Source organism: Rhinoraja longicauda, chromosome 22, assembly GCF_053455715.1.
Source record: "Rhinoraja longicauda isolate Sanriku21f chromosome 22, sRhiLon1.1, whole genome shotgun sequence".
NCBI classification, from domain to species: Eukaryota; Metazoa; Chordata; class Chondrichthyes; order Rajiformes; family Arhynchobatidae; genus Rhinoraja; species Rhinoraja longicauda.
The window spans coordinates 30,794,617-30,812,516 of NC_135974.1; the positions used below are offsets into that span (position 1 = coordinate 30,794,617).

A 17,900-nucleotide genomic window follows, 5' to 3' on the forward strand; every position below is an offset into this window, starting at 1 on the left:
GTTTACCTGACCTTCCAGTAGATATGGAGGATTGTGCAGAACCCTGGAAAATCAGAGCAGAGTCAACATCGTAAGATAAAATCAGAAAATGATGGTAATACTCAAGAGGTCAGGGAAGAGAACCACTGTTAGTATTAAAGAGTTAACATTGTTTTGTGAAAGAGCAATGGTGTCTCTCAAATCTGGTAGGAGTTTTGGTAGGAGCTGTGGGAGTAAACCAAGTGGATTTGGATTTTCAGATGACATTCAATAACATGAGCCTATTGGGTGGTGGCCTTAATACCACAATGTTGGTGATAACTTTACAGTGCCTGCAGTAAGTAGTTGAAATCTTAAAAGGGTAAAGGAGGACGGAAATCATTGTGGACTGGTAAACCATGAATGTTGTGCCAAGTTTGAGGTCTTGACCTTCAAACATCCTTTTTCTCAGTTGACCAAATGTGGAGCTGACGAATGATGAGTTTCAATATCAATATCTGCCTGTGCCAGACAGTGGTCTCCAAGGTAGTGGAGTGGCCCAAATCGTCCAGGAACAGGAAGGTGAAGGGTCCCAACACGAAACATCACCCATTCCTTTTCTCCCGAGATGTTGCTTGTCCCACTGAGTTACTCCAGCATTTTGTGACTACCTTCGGTCCAAATTGTCCTGTGTCCTACCATGAATCTTTATTGTTAGAGAATAATGTTGACTAGGTCGATGACCTAGCCTTGTGGATGTGGAGTATAAAACCCATCTTCTCAAATGCTGCATGTGTGAGTCAACTGTAACTTAGTGAACAAATGCTGAAGTAGCCTGCGCAAGTACAACATAGATCACCCCTCATCCAACTGCGCTCCAAGGAATAAGCCCTAGCCTGCTCAACCTCTCCTAAACGCTGAGTCCCTCGAGTCCTGGTAACATCCTGGTAAATCTTTTCTGAACCCTTTCAAGCAATGGCATCTTTCCAATAACGTGTTGAGCACATTCTACTGGCAATGGCAGCTTCGCCAACAGTCTGTCTGTTTTTTCTTCTTTTTTTTGTTATTTTTAGTGTGTTTTAAAAGTTTGTGTTAATGTTCTGTGGTTTGTTTTATGGGGGGAGATCGGGGGAAACTTTTTTTCAATCTCTTACCTTACCGGACATGCGATTGTTTTCCGGATCGTATTTCCGGTCGCTCTGCTGCCTAATATCATGGAAAGCTGGAGGTCTTGCTCGGGACTGACTCTGAGCCCCACCACAGGGCCATGGACTTACCATCAGAGCATGCGAACCCTTGCCTGGGATCGTCCGTCCAACTGCGACCTGCTGGTTTTACCATCGAGGAGCTCGCAATCTTGGGTAGAGACCGATGTCGGGAAGCTCCAGCCGCAGAAGGCTTCGACCAGCCCCGACCCCGGGTCAGATTGCCCGGCAAGGGGGAGCTGAGATTCCCCCCCGATACAGGAGCTTGATCGCCCTGATGCGGAAGGCCCAAACGCCCCCGGCTACGGGAGTCAAGATCATCCCGTCAACGGAAGGTTCGAGTCCCCCGACCGTGGGAGAACAAAGGGAGGAATGTGGAGGAGTCACTGTGAGGAATGTGGAGAAGTCACTATAAGGAATGTGGAGAAGTCACTATGGTGGTGTTTATGTTCAAATGTATTTTGGGTGTTCTGGTACTTTTTAATTGGTAGGACTGAATGACAAAACAAATTCCTCGTGTGTTGCAAAACATACTTGGCTAATAAAGTATGATTATGACAATACTCACCAACGTCTTGGATAGCTAGAACATGATTTCCCAACTTCGAAACTAGTTTGGGGTAACAGGTGGATTTGCATTTATATGAATATTCTTGTTGGCATTCTCATTGCATCATTTTGATCTGTTGAATTAATTTACTGTGGTTTTCTTGGCATGAATTTAACTGTTGTATTTTTGAAATTTTGTCAACTTGGTTGAATTAATAACTTTTTTGACACTGAATCTGAAACAAGACCGTCGATACCTGGAAAACAGACTGGAGTAGGGGTAAGGAAGATGTGTGCTGGCTTAACTGTTGACATATGTACATGCAAGGGCAGTCTTGTAATTTATTTGCCGGGGTTTGTAGGTCAATTGATCACTGGAAATTGCCCCGAGTGTGTAGGTATTGCCATCGAAAATGGGAATATTTAGAACTTGCTTTAACAGGTGAGATCGATGATCGGTGTGGACACGGTGGGCCGAAGGGTCTGTTTCCATGCTGTGTCTCTGAAACTAAATTAAACTAAACATAACCCCCAGTTCTCTTCCCTACTCTTGGGTGCGCCATTACGATCAGAGTAGCCCAAAAATGTGCTCACGGATCAGCTACTTGAACTGGGTGGCGCGCACACCACAAATCACTCGAATAGTGAAAGGCTTGGATAGAGTGGATGTGGAGAGGTTGTTTCCACATTTATCAACTTATGCAATTGCAACAATGTGAGTGTTAGCTGGCAGGCATTGGGTCAGATGGCCAAATGTGTAGTAATGGACTGTTTTCCGGTAGATCCTTCATCAAATTGGGAATTGTGCAACTGAACATGGTTCCAAAGTACATTACTTGTTGCTACAATACATGGCAGCATAACCGAGGGAAATGGAAACTGCATTAATATGGTATACAAGTTACTTAAACAGTTGTCGTCTTTTGGTTTATAACTGAATTTAACAAATTGTTAAACTTTTGTATTCCTTTAGGCAGTTAAGATGACAGCTACACCTCTGAAACATAAGAGTGGAGAACAGAGAGGCGGCAGAAAAAAAATCACCCTTGTGAATAGTTATGTACGTACACGTGTAATTTCATGCATTATTTTCAACTTTTTTAAAGAAGCCAGACTTGGTGTACTGAGGATGACAGAGGCAGAAATATCCCAGATGGAGTTCTGTCTGGGGAAAGTGAACTTGGGGGCAACACAGACGTAGCTGGGAGAGCCACTGTCCCACAGCTTCAGAGACCGGGTTCGATCCTGCCCTCGGATGCTGTCTGTGTGGAGTTTGCATGTTCTCTCTGCGGTTTCCTCTCGCATTCCAAAGACATGCAGAATTTGTACGTTAATTGATCTCCATCTTGCCCCTAGTGTGTGGGAAGTGGAGGAGAAAGTGGGATAACCTAGAACTCGTGTCAATGGCGTGGACTCATTGTTTCCAGGCTGTATCTCTCAACTAAACTGATATACGTTTGGAGGAGTAGTATCCAAAGGCAAAATGCTGTGAATGAGTGCAGGTGAATAGAAATCTATTTGCAAAGCTTTACAATTGGCGAGGCAAGTTATAAATTGACGCATATAGGTACCTTGAGCTTATAAATCGAAAAAAGGAGTACACAAGATCAGAGTGGAACTCTATATTATGAATTAACCCTCAACATTGTCAAGTCAAGTCAAGTCAATTTATTTGTATAGCACATTTAAAAACAACCCACGTTGACCAAAGTGCTGCACATCTGACTAGGAAAAAAAGAAACATACAGTGGCAGGCAGCCAAACACAACGGCGCGGCCATCTTGAACAAAATGTTAATTCAATCACCCACAGTCCAACAATAAAAGCACTAAACAGGCACCCAAATTACCCAACCCCAAAAACCCCCCAAAACACGGTCCAACAATAGAAGCATTGAATAGGCATTCAAATCATACACCCCAAAACCCCCAAAAACACAGTCCAACAATAAAAGCATCAAACAGGCACTCAAACCACCCAACCCCAAAAACACACAAAAAAGAAACATCCATCAAAGAAACATCCATCACAGTGAGTCTCCTCCAGTCCTCTCTCTCCTCACTGTGATGGAAGGCCACAATGTCTTTCCCTTCTCCCGCTGTCCTCGCCCGCAGTCAGGTTGTTGTGGTTGCAGGCCGCACCGGACGGTCCACAGCGGGCCAAGCCCAAGGCGCGTCGCGTCGCAGCCGCTCCCGCAGCCTCCGAAGACGGCCGGCTCCGCTGATGATAAGTCCGATCCGGGGCGGGCGAACACGCTGTCGCTGCCGCTGTTGTTGCACGTCGGGGCGGTCGTGGCTCCCGACATTGAAGCCCCCGCCCAGCAGAGAAATATCCCGCGGCCATCCTAGGCCGCGCCGGACGGTGAAATGTCCGCGCCCCATGCCCCGCGATCCGGGGCGGGCGAACACGCTGCCGCTGCCGGAGCTCCCGATGTCGGCATCCACGCGGCCCGAGCCTAAGGCGAGTCGCAGCCGCTCCCGCAGCCTCCGAAGACGGCCGGCTCCGGTGGTGGTAAGTCCGATCCACGGACTTGGATGGTAAGTCCGATGGAGGCTGACAGCTCCAGGAGTTGGGCCGATGGTAGGCCGCAGCAGGAACGGAGACACGGCCCAGAAAACAAAGGTCGGGTCTCCGTTCTGAAGGGACACATATTTACAGTGTTACAGTTTCCCCCCTCCCCCCCACATACACACATAGTACACAAACACAAAAACACCACATCACAACTACAATTAAGACCAAAAAAAACCAACAAAAACACAAAGACAAATGGACCGCAGGTGAGCGGCAGCTGCTAGGGCAGTGCCGCCATTTTGTAAGTGGACAATTTAGGAGGCCACACTGCAAAAAAAAAAGTGTAAAGATGGTAAGGGGACAAAGTAAATAAGAGGAGCTAATTGTTTTGAGGAACATCCAGGTTCAGGAACAACTTCTTACAGCCATCAGACTTTTAAACATCTCAACCTCCAAATAAGCTCCAAACTACATAGACTTGGGGGCATTATTTTTGTCTTTGCGCTACTAATGTTTGTTTTATGTATACTGAACTTTATTTTGTTGCTTATTAGGGGTTTCAAATAAATGATAAATATAGAAAAATCTTGAATATGTTGATGACAAAATAAATTAAAATTGGTCTTTATCGTATTTAGCTGATTCAAGTTAAGACCAAAAACTAAACAATATAGAAAATGAAAAGAGAAAACAATGATTTGAATTTTTTTTTATTTGACATGTTAATCAAGAAAAATAAGTGATTTTATACATGAGCAAAAGAATATTTTAAAAAACAGGGTTAGTTTAGTTTGGTGTGCTGCTACAAGTAAGAATGTCGTTGTTCTGTTTAGGGACATTTGACAATAAAACACCTGTAACTTGGTATGAAGAGAGAGAGGAAAAGTTAGTACTGATCTTCTTGGGTCAGAGAAGTTTAAAAGATAGGGATCTTTGACACAATGAATGGTTTTAATCGAGTTGATTGAGTAAGCTGTCCTCTCAACTAAATTACTAATAACCAGAGGACATGCATTCAATGCCAAAATCTTTTGAAGAGAGGAGATTTTTTCTCCCTCCACTGTTTGAATTTGGAATTTCAACATTAACCATGTATTGTCTTTCCGTTGACTGGTTAGCACGCAACAAAAGCTTTTCACTGTACCTTGTTACACGTGACAATAAACTAAACTCATCTCAGCTAAACTCAACCTGAAAAGATGGAATACGGTAATTTAGTTTTGAACAATAGAAATGAATAGTAGAAATACTGGAGGATGAGTAGTGTACAAGGGTGTGACTAAAGTGTGACTAAAGGTCAGGTTATGTCTAGAAGCAATTCTGCACTTTCAGTATGTCATGCGAATTGGGTGACTGGACATTTTCCTGGAAAAATAAAATGTCATTGTTTTTAAATCAAATTTTTTAGCACTTAATCAGGTGCTCCAGAATCATCATGCGTAACAGCACACTTTCCATTCACAATAGACAATAGACAATAGGTGCAGGAGCATTCACTAGAAATTCAATTACATCTTTTTTTTAAATGAATTAGACAATAGACAGTAGGTGCAGGAGTAGGCCATTCGGCCCTTTGAGCCAGCACCGCCATTCAATGTGATCATGGCTGATCATTCACAATCAGTACCCCGTTCCTGCCTTCTCCCCATACCCCCTGACTCTGCTATCATTAACAGTTCTATCTAGCTCTCTCTTGAAAGCATCCAGAGAGTTGGCCTCCACTGCCTTCTGAGGCAGAGAATTCCACAGATTTACAACTCTGACTGAAAAGGTTTTTCCTCATCTCCGTTCTAAATGGCCTACCTCTTATCCTTAAACTGTGGCCCCCTGGTTCTGGACTCCCCCAACATTGGGAACATGTTTCCTGCCTCTAACGTGTCCAATCCCTTAATAATCTTATGTGTTTCAATTAGATCCCCTCTCATCCTTCTAAATTCCAGTGTATACAAGCCTAGTCGCTCCAGTCTTTCAACATACGACAATCCCGCCATTCCTGGAAGTAACCTAGTGAACCTAAGCTGCACTCCCTCAATAGCAAGAATGTCCTTCTGAGAATTCTGAGTATTTGTTGAGATTCTTCACAATGTGCCTGGTGCGTACGTTATATAGCAAGTCATAAAGTAAATAATTCTCTTTGGTAGCCTCAAGCTGCAGAGGTTTCTTACAGTTTATATAAACACTTCTCATACATGATCTTTAGATGAATATCTAGTTAGTCATTTTCGAAATATGATGATAGTTTTTGAAAATGTATGTAGCTGCAAATAGAGCTAGCATTAAAAGTATTCTCATTTACCGCACAGTGTTGAAAACTTGTAATTGGTCAGACTCAAAATTCAGCATTAATTTATGTCACTTTCAGGATGTGTTTCAATAATTACTCAAATGTCCATCCGATAATCTTAACAGTAGGTTATCTTATTTTGGTTAATTTATTATGCTTTATTTAGGGATTTGATGTGCTTTCAACATCGGAGAAGACTAAAGCAGAAAAGGCTAAATCTTTAATTGTGGCTGTAAAAGAGGCTCTGAGCAAGGCCAACTACGAGCGTTTCACAGAAGCAATGCAAAAGTACAAAATGACTGATGATTTTGACACCATGCTCAGTGAAATGGCAGCTCTTTTTACAGAAGATTTGAGAAAAAACAATCTTCTGCGAGGTAATTAATTGTAGAGTTAAATATTGGGTATCTTTACTAGGTATATAAAACTAAACCACCGGGTGGCGCCAGCAATGACTGCCTCACCAACAGTTAGTCTGTCCTTTCCTTCTTTGTGTTTAAATAGCATGTGTAAAATGTATGTTTTTAGTGTTCTACAGCTTGTTAGAGGGAGTTGGGGGAAACTTTTTCTAATCTCTTACCTCGACGGAGATGCGATTTAAAAAAAAAAATTTTTTTAATTAATTTTATTTTTATTTTTATTTTTTCCCCGTATCGTATCTCCATCCGCGCTGCGACCTAACATCGAGGAGTTGGCGGCCTTTGCATATTGTCACGGCAGTACTAATGCTGAAGTGTCCCGACCCATAGCACAACCTATCTGTTCTCTAGAGATACTGCCTGACCTCTTGAGTCACTCCAACATAGAGCCACAAAGTCATAAAGCATGGAAATAGGCTCTTCAATAGACAATAGACAATAGACAATAGGTGCAGGAGTAGGCCATTCAGCCCTTCGAGCCAGCACCGCCATTCAATGCGATCATGGCTGATCACTCAATCAGTACCCCGTTCCTGCCTTCTCCCCATACCCCCTCACTCCGCTATCCTCAAGAGCTCTATCCAGCTCTCTCTTGAAAGCATCCAACGAACTGGCCTCCACTGCCTTCTGAGGCAGAGAATTCCACACCTTCACCACCCTCTGACTGAAAAAGTTCTTCCTCATCTCCGTTCTAAATGGCCTACCCCTTATTCTCAAACTGTGGCCCCTTGTTCTGGACTCCCCTAACATTGGGAACATGTTATCTGCCTCTAATGTGTCCAATCCCCTAATTATCTTATATGTTTCAATAAGATCCCCCCTCATCCTTCTAAATTCCAGTGTATACAAGCCCAATCGCTCCAGCCTTTCAACATACGACAGTCCCGCCATTCCGGGAATTAACCCAACTTGCCCATGCCGACCAAGATGTCCCATCGTCTTTGGTCCCATCTGCCCACATTTAGGCCACGTCCCTCTAAATATTTTCTATCCATGTACCTGTCCAATTATCTTTTAAATGGTGTTATAGTACCTGCCTCAACTACCACCTCTAGCAGCTCATTCCATCTACCCACCACCCTCTTTGTGAAGCACTTTGTGTCTTTTTTTGTACCATTGCTTCCCTACTCTAGTGATAAAATAAGGTGTCCCATATAAATATAATCACCGGCATTGTATATGCTGGTGATGTGTATCATGTACTGAACTTCAAACTGATCTGCTTGGTTAGCGCAATGAGAAATAAAAGAAAAAGTAACATAGAAAAATTTGTGTGTGAAATTAAGAGATTAAAATTATTCTTTATGGTATGTAGCAGATTCATGTTAAGACAGAAAGCTAAACAGTATAGAAAATGAAAAGAGGAAACAATGGTTTGAAAAGTAAAATATTTTTGAATTGTCAGGTTATAAAGGAAAATAAGTAAGTGATTTTATAAATAAGTAAAAAACATTTAAAAGGCAGGGTCATTTAACAGTTTAGTTTATTGTCGTGTCTACCAAGGTACAGTAAAAAGCTTTTTGTTGCTCCTGCTTTCCGCACCTGAAATACATACTTGTTTTAATGCATTTCAAATGCTTCTTCCAAACAGAATTTTATCAGTTTGTTCGGCCACATCATAAAAAAATGTTTGATGAAGCCTGCTACAATTTGACTGGTGAAGGCTGTGGGTTTAAACCTGAACATGTTTTACCACGAGAAGAGAGGCAGAAAGTAGAACAAGAGGCTAATGCAGGTATGTGGTTCAAAAGACCAAAGTTTCTTTAATAACTGGAATATGCTGGTTTCATGTCTGTTTCTCTCAAATTGATGTCCATTTTGCAGAGATGCTGCCCGACACCCCCCCCCCCCCCCCCCCCCGCCCCTCCCCCTCCCTTTCCCCGAGTCACTTCCAGCACTTTGTATCTATCTTTGGTATAAACCAGCATCTGCAGTTCCATGTTTCTACATTTTCTCCAATTTGCACTGTGTTTGGGGAATAATGAGAGTGCTGGTGCAAAAAACAGCTTTTATTTTCCAGTGAGTTATAGCGTGAATTATATTAAATGCTCCCTGTTGAGCCCTTGCAGATAATAAAAAGGAAGTTCCTGAAGGGTAATTTCCAACAGAAGTACAACCAGACAATGTGCATCTCTGTTTAGGATTTTGAACAGGAAATGTAGTCTGAAATACACTAAACCCCCTAAGTGTTTACCTTCCAGTAAATTAGCGAAGATTCAAGAACTAGACATGGTTACAATTTCTCCCTTGTGTTACATCAAACCCTTTGAAACTATTGAAAAAGGATGTGGGCATAAAATGGTGTGATCTCACACAACGAAACACAATCTCCCCTCTTCATCCTCAATGCTGACTCACCATTGGTCTGCAGATGATTCGTATCAGTGACCAATTTGTAATGGCTTCTTGGTTCAGGGATAATTATAGCAGAAATGAGACCACTGTAGTGGCCTGGCGGAGGCCAGAGAAAAGGCAAGACGCCAGGCAGTGTTTAGTTAGATTCTTTATTAGGCTGTGAGCTGGTGCCCACAGCGTAGTTCTCCAAGGGATGATCCACGCCTTCCCTTGGTCTGGCTTTTAACCCCTTTCACCTGTCCGTCACGTAACGAGGGGGCTGACCCGAGGAATGGCCTGATCCGCCACACCACGTTCTTTCGTAACTGCTCAGAATAATCTTTGGTTGCCTATACATTCAGCTCGGACTAGCTGAAGTTACTGGGAATATGGTACACAGGAGGTGGGATGTTCACCATAAGCTGGAAACACCCTGTAGTTTAAGATGAAGTAGAAACCGGGATTCTGACAACTACCTCTCAGGATTATATTAGATACTTTCCCCACCATGTTATTTGGAGATGTGTACGTTGCATTTCCGCAGACATGCTCCATTTTGATCTCCAGATGAAATGGAGTATATGCTGTAGCATGGTATGGATCACACAATAAGGACACTGTATTTGATGACCAGCTTCTTTTCTGGGGCCTCGGAGCTGTGGGATAGCAGAGCAAACTGCTCTGCTGCCCAACAATATTTTTTGAGTACAATGGTGTTAGAGGAAGGAAAATAGCTATAAGGAAGTATATGTTCAGCAGAAACAATACAAGTTACTTCCTTATAGCTATTTTGGAGGCATATATATCACCAAAATGTCTTAACCAACCACATTGCAGCTACGGCCAAGAGAGCACACCAATGTCTTCACTTCCTCATTAGGATACAGGTGTTCGATATGTCTCCAATGACTCCCAATAACTTCAAATTTACTGTAGGAAGCATTCTATTGAGATTCTGTACAGCTTGCTTTGACGACAGCTCTGCCCAAGACTGCGAACAATTGCAGAGAGTTGTGGATATAGCCCAGTCCATCACACAAACCAGCCTTTCCCATCGTCAACTTCACGATGCCTCGGGTAAGCAGCCAACATAAACAAGGTCCATTTTCACACCAGCCAATTCCTCTTCTCCCATCAGGCAGAAAATACAAAAGCTTGAAAGCATGCACCATCAGACTTGGGAACAGTTTCTTCCCCCTCTGTTATCAAACTATTGAATGGTCCTCACATAAGCATGGGTGCAGTCCAGACCTTCCAAGCTACCTCGTTGTGGACTTTACACTATTTTTATCTGGACTTCTTCTGTAATTATAATGCTGCAATGCTACAATACTATATTTTGCACTCTGGTATTTTTATCTTTGCACTATCTACTTGGGCTGTATTGCAGTTGTTTTATATTATCTGATTGGACTGGTTAACATACAAATAAATCCTTTCACTGTATCTCGGTGACAATAATTGGCAAGGCAGAACCGTGCCATTCCACCTGTCCTTCATGGAACACTTCATCCAGAAAAATTGGTTGAAGCACGTCTTATGTCTGCCAAGAAAAGCCTCAAAGCATATGTGGAAAAAGAAAATGATTGATCCAGTTGGATGTCTTCTTGGGTTGTCCATTAAACTCATTAGGCAGAATATTGCATTATCCAAATTCTCAAAGGAATGCCATACCTTGCCTGGCTGGTGGTGAGAATGACCACTTGTTAGATACGTTGTGTACAGCTGGAGCCTTAATGCTGTCACTTGTTGCCCTCGAGGTAATTATGTTGGAAGTGGGACTGTCATCCTTTTACTTTAGGAATACATGTTTTGTAGGGAGATCCCATGGTCTTTGTCCATTCTGAATAAAAACTGCAGGACAGAACTCTGTGTTCTAAGGTAGACACGAAAAGCTGGAGTAACTCAGCGGGTAAGATAGCATCTCTGGAGAAAAGGAATAGGTGACGTTTCAGGTCGAGATCCTTCTAAGGGCTATTTCCGTGGATGCATATTGAGGTAAATGTAAACTGCTGCTGCAAGCCTTCAATTTGATAAAATATGCCCTCTGCTCTGTCCAAAAACTCCTCCAGTTTAAGAAGCTATCCACAATGGAATGCTTCCAACTGTTAAGTTGCAAGACTACAAACTGAGCAATCCACTGAAATGTTGTGCGGCTAGTACAAGCTCTTTGGGGAGAAGTCCACAGTTTCAGGCCATGCTGCATTTGTATTCCAAGGAAGTGGAACCTGTGCTCTTTAAAAATATCCCTTGGCCTGCTGAAGAAATGTAGATAAAGGAAAATTCATGATGCTAACTTTGGGGTTTATTAGACAAGCAATTGAATGCAAAAATGGTGTGGGTTTATTGCATGCAATATTGAATACAAGTAAAGGAGGGTTCATTGTACAAGATATTGAATACAAGAGCAGGGAGAGGATGGTAGAACTGTAAACACTAGTCACATCCCAGCTACAATACTGGAATGATTTTGGTTAAATCACAAGGACTGGTCAGCACTAGCAAATGTTTGCCGTCAGAAATAATTACTGGGTGTGGATTGTTTTCTTTAGAATGAAACAGTCTGAAGAAGGGTCTCGATCCAAAACAAATCTTCCAAGATGGCGCCCAACCCAGGCAACCAATTGCGTGCTAGCCAAAGATGCAGATCTACAAACTCGTATTACAATCACTCTGTACCCTTATATCTCTATTCCTACAGCAACATTTCTTACTTTAACTATGATCTTCTTAAACTCCATCTAATGCTAATGGGTCAATTGTAATCATGTGTAGGAAATAACTGCAGATGCTGGTTTAAATCGAAGGTAGACACAAAATGCTGGTGTAACTCAGCGTAACAGGCAGTATCTCTGGAGAGAAGGAATGGGTGACGTTTCGGGTCGAGACCCTTCTTCAGACTGAAGAACAACATTTTAAAAACATTTGGACAGATACGTGAGTAGGAAAGGTTTAGAGAGAATGGGCCAAACGTGAGCAGAAGGGACTAGTGTAAGAGTCTGCATGAGGAGGTTGGGCCAAAGGGTTTTGTTCCATGCTGCTTGGCTCTATGGATTTTGAGGATTTTATAGTACCTGGCACCATTTTATTGGTGAAAGGTATATAAATGTCTGCCAGGTGTCTTGGGCCAAGAGAGGCAGTGTAAATTAGTCCAGATTGACCCCAAAATCTGAGTTTGTAAAGCTTTAAACAAAGTATTTTAATTTCTAAAAAGACACTTCACACTATGCTCTGTTTCCAGTCACCTATAGATTCGTATGCACCTCAAATTTATAAATTCCGTTAATAAAGTCCTGGAGTTTTGGATCTTTCAGTATCACGTAATGATAGTGCCTGTTCATTTCTTACATCTTCAATATGTTTCATAAATAGGAAATGATAATCACAGTGCAACTACTTTTTATTTGTAAAGATTGCAACAGGCCTCCTTGTGTTTTTTTTACTCACAGTTGTGACCTTTAAATGTAAAAATAGGGAGAATCCAAAGGTCAATTTGCTTGGAAATGCAAACAATGTACTTCCTCGTATTACATAACTCTGTTTCCTAGAACAATAGTCGTAGATCGATACAACACTAAATCAGGCCCTTTGCCCCATTATGACCATGTTGGCATTCTGGGCTAGTCACATCTAGTCACATTTGCCTGCCTTTGGCCCATGTCTTTCAAAATCCTTCCTTCCTATTAATATATCTGTCAAAATGTATTTTTTAAGTTGTAATTGTATTGCCTCTGGAGCAACCTTTGACGGCTCATTCCAGATACGGACTTCCTTCTCAGTGAAAAAGTTGTCCAAGAGTTCCTTCTCCAATCCTTCCCCTCTCATCTTAAGGGGAAAATGCAATGAGCATTCATTTGATTCAGACGGCTCATGATCCTGTGCACTTCAATAGACAATTGTTGGACTGTGGGTATTGGAATTTCGTCCAAAAGACTTGTTTTTTATTGGATGACAATAAAGGCTATTCTGATTCTTCTACTGGAAGTGAAATGGAATAATATGCGTTTTTTTAAAAAATTGTGACATTTTTATTAAGGTCTGTACCTTTGCATATTTCCTGAATTAAATTATATTTTTGATATAAAAGAACATTTAGAATTGCATTTAGTTAAGCTTAGTAGCATACTGGGACGTGTAGAGGAATCGGACTTTGGAATGCATGTGCACAAATCCCAGGAGGTTGCTGGGCAAGAAGATCGGGTATTTAAGTGGAATAGTGGGATAACTTTCTTTAGGAAAAAAAAACCTGCAGATGCTGGTTTAAATCGAAGATAGACACAAATTGCTGGAGTAACTCGGCAGGTCAGGCAGCATCTTGGGAGAGAAGGAATGGGTGACGTTTCAGACCTTGGTCTCGACCCAAAACGTCACCCATTCCTTCTCTCCCAAGATGCAGAGTAACTTTCTTTCTTGGGCAATACTTTGAATATAAGAACAAGAACAGTTTATTAGACGAGCGATTGACTACAAGAAAGGGAGGGTTTATTGGACAAGGTCTTGAATACAAGCACAGGGTGGATTCATTCTACAAAGCAATACAAGAACAAGAAGGGGATGATGGAACTGCATACACTATTTACATCACAGCGAGAATACTGGGGTGGTTCCAGTTGAATTACAAGGATCGGTCGGGACTGGAAAATATTTGCTGTGAGGATTAATTATTGGGTTTGGATTGTTTTCTTTAAATTAGAATGCAGAGGACAGTCGTAATGAAAATGTACAAAATAATGTGTAGCCTTGATAATGTAAATAGGATGGGCTCTTTTCCCTTGACAGTAGCCCACTAACTAATGGTAATATGCAGATAAATTTTGGGGATTTAAACTAACATTCTGTCACTGAAAGGATGGTGAGAGGAATCCCACTGGTCACAATGGAAGTAGAAGTCCTCAATGTATTCAAAAGAACATTTATGCGCTTTAACCTGCAAGACCAAGAGCTGTTGAGTTAAATTAGTCTTGGTATCTTTTTGTAGCCAGCATGATTAAATGGCGCCGTGATAGAGTTGCTACCTCACAGAGCCAGAGACCCAGGTTCGATCCTGACAATGGGTGCTATCTACAGAATTTGTACATTCTCCCTGTGACCGCTTGGGTCTGCAAGTCAATTGGCTTCTGTATATTGTCACTATTATGCAGGATAAAACTAATGTACTTGTGATCGTTGGTCTGCGTGGACTTGATGGGCCGAAAGGCCTGTTTCTTTGCTGTTTGTCTAAAAAAAACTAAAACAAAACTGAATGATTTCATCTATCGTTACATGCTCTGGTGTTTTGTGATATGGTTAATAACCAGAAAATGAAAATCACAGTACATACAACCATATTTTATTGGCAAAGATTGTAGCATGCAGCAAAAGCTTTATCTTTTTTAGCCTTTAGTTTCTTCAGAGAAGTTTTCCCACTGTGCTGTGACCAGCAGTTCTTCTCAAATACAGAATCAACCAGATTAATTTGCCAGGAAGTGCATATAAATATTTTTGTTTCTCGTATTGCATACCTCGGTTTCCCAAAGTCATGCTACTTTCACTTTTGTGTTTATTGTCTACTTGCTTCCTTGCTTGTAAGCCAGGCATGCACATGTGGTCTGTTTTTATCGTACTGCTAAATGGTTTCGGATTTGATTCCTATATTGTGCTTGTATTGCCAATGGGTTGGGTTAAAGATTTTTCCCAGCTGTTATCAGGCAACTGAACCATTCTACCGACAACTAGAGAGCCGCCCTGAACTACTATCTACCTCATTGGAGACCCTCGGACTATCTTTGATTACTGGATTTACTGCACAAAATGTTATTCCCTGTATCGTGTATCTGCACACTGTGGATGGCATGATTGTAATCATTGTCTTTCCACTGATCGGTTAGCACGCAACAAGGCTTTTCACTGTACCTCGGTACAGGAGACAATAAACTGAACTAAGATTCCAAATCTTAGCTCGCTCTTCAACTGTCCAGGTTGAGGCCATGAGTCAAGCTTGACTCTGATCCTCTCACTCTACAAAGAAACACTCACTGGTCTGGAAATGTTTAAATAAGCACCGTCGTAAACATTGGCAGGGTTATTCAAAACCATTAAATAGTTTCCCGGTCTTCAGAAGCAATGGTTATCGTGGGTGGGTGTTTTCAATAATAGCCGCATTGTGTAAATCCACACCGCAATGTTTTGTCTGTCTGAATTAGGATCCAAGTCAAATTCCAGTAATAATTCACCAGGAAATGAAGCGGCAAAGCTCTATATCATTGGGAGAATGAATTGAAACATGCCGAGCTCCATGTCTTAGTTAGGTGCAGGGAGCTGCTGATGCTGCTTTACTAAGAAGACACAAAATGCTGGAGTAACTCTGTGCGTCAGGCAGCATCTTTGGAGAACATGGATAGGTGACGTTTCGGGTCCAGACCCTTTTTCACCTATATTCCTTCCTCTGGCTTCACAATTCGCATCTCTCCTATCCTTGTCTCACACCTTTGTCTTTTAATCTCTGGCCTTTGCCTAATCTTCTGTCTATCAAAAGCTTCCCTCAGCTGTATGCACCCATCATTTGCCAGGCTTTGTCCTGCCCCTCCTCTCTTCCAGCTTTCTCTCATCAGCCACCCCCCAACCCACCACCCACCACAATAAGGACCTAACCTGAAACATCCATGTGCCTGCCGAGATGTTGGCTAACTTGCTGTGTTACTCCCAGGAACTTTGTCCTTTCCCAAGAATTGGTTACTGTCCATGAATTATTACTAGAATTTCACAATTGGCTTTGAATACAAAATTATTGTTAGCTAGAGTGAATGAAAAGCTGCAAATTACTTCAAGCCTGTGTGCTTGAAAAGGATAATTGTTAATTCATCATTTCATGAAAAATCTAGGCTGTGAAAATGAGTGGAAATTTGAGCCTGCATTATCTGATCTGACTAAATGCACAAGCTCATCTCAACAGCTAAATGCTTGTACACACCTGAACAAAGGGGGTCAACACTTAACGTATGGACCTGTTAGCAAAGGTAAGTGAATTTATTGTGATTACTTAGATTGGATTTTGAAGTATATTAAAAATTCTATTGCTAACTAATTTTCCTATTTTGTGTTCTCCATAGTTTTTGTCAAAGAAGTTGATTCTTAGTCCAATATAATCAATGATCCTATTTGGAAAAACTAAATGTGCAATATTTTGTAAATTTAATGATACATAGGTCACTGATTCATCTGTCTATTTTTTATATAAATTCCATATTACAGTCTGTGTTTTGCATCATAATGAAACTTTAAAATCCTGTAAGGAAACGAGATAAAAATATTTATATTTAAACTTCTTTAATGTCCTTGCTATATCAAAAAAAGTGCATGAGATTTTCAAAAAATTATTTTATCTAAATGGATTTTAAATTTTATTAAACTTTTATATCATGTAGGCTTTTGTCTCCTTTGAATTCAGGTGAAATCTGTAATCACGAACCAACCAGTTCTTCAGATGCATCTTCAAAAACATCAGTGACCACTGCAGAGCAGAAAAAACAACAATTACTTGCTGCTTATGTTAACGATGCTAAGAAAGCTTTAGGGCCTTGTAAATACAGCGCATTCTCAACAATACTTCAGACTTATAAAAGGACCGATAACTATGAAAACATGGTATCTGAAATAGCAGCCCTATTTACAGAAAGATCTGAGGACTTTCATTTGCTAAGAAGTAAGTAACCAATATTTAGTTCAGCAAAAAACAAACTGCTGGAAGAACACTGCAAGCCAGACGGCATCTGTGGAGGGAAATGAACAGCTATTTTGCGGGGTCAGGACCCTTCTGCAGACCCAAGTCTGTCCATTTCCCTTCACAGATGCCGCCTGTCCTGCTGAGTTCCTCCGGCTGTTTGCTCAAGATTGCAGTATAGACAGTTTCTTGTGTCTCCGGTATTTATTCATGCTGAGTTCTACAGTAATTGCTTACTAACAACAGTAAGGTTGTATCTGGTCTGTAAGTAGTTTCCAATTCAACATTTTTATTGTTGATCTTTCAAGATATTAACGGTGCTCTTCTGAAAGTGGCTAAATTCACCAAATATTGCAAAACAATTTTACAAAGCACTGGCTACACAGTTAATATTACATTATTGCTTGAATTGTGATTTGGGAAGAAGTTATGACTTGTTTCTGAGGTATTGTGCTTCATCTGCGGATGCTGCCTGACCTGCTGAGCATTTTCTGTTTATTTCAAGTTCCAGTGTCTGCATTTTTTCTCATTTAATGTTAATCCCCCTTAAACCAGATTCCATATCAGTTTAATATACATCCGTCTAGTTCAATTTGGTTTTAAAAATGTGGCTTATTTTTTTAAACTATGGCATGTTCTTCATCTCCACTTAAAATAGTATTTTGCAAATAGCCTAGATGAGTATGCTGAAACGAGCTTCATTGTATTTGATCTTGGTTTAGTTAGAAATACAGCGTGGAAACTAGCCCTTCGGCCCATCGAGTCCGCGCTAACCATCGATCACCCGTACACTATTTATTTGTTATTCCAGTTTCGCATCCTGCATGCCAGGGGGAATTTACAGTAGCTAATTAACCTACAAACCTGCGTGTCTTTGGAATGTGTGAGGAAACCAGAGAGCCCATATAAATGCGGTCACAGGGAGAATGTACTAACTC

General features: G+C 41.3%; 1 protein-coding gene across 4 annotated transcripts in view; it reads left to right on the forward strand.

Annotated features, from left to right (window-relative positions):
• The window catches only part of rtel1 (regulator of telomere elongation helicase 1), an 84,090-nt gene that overhangs the window by 54,790 nt on the left and 11,400 nt on the right, over window positions 1-17,900 (forward strand). For all 4 annotated transcript variants that reach the window (XM_078419029.1, XM_078419027.1, XM_078419028.1 and 1 more), the window contains 5 exons: window positions 2,686-2,772; window positions 6,677-6,887; window positions 8,521-8,664; window positions 16,124-16,258; window positions 16,690-16,944. In XM_078419029.1, the coding sequence (XP_078275155.1) occupies window positions 2,686-2,772; window positions 6,677-6,887; window positions 8,521-8,664; window positions 16,124-16,258; window positions 16,690-16,944 (832 nt within the window). The remainder of the gene's footprint in view (window positions 1-2,685; window positions 2,773-6,676; window positions 6,888-8,520; window positions 8,665-16,123; window positions 16,259-16,689; window positions 16,945-17,900) is intronic.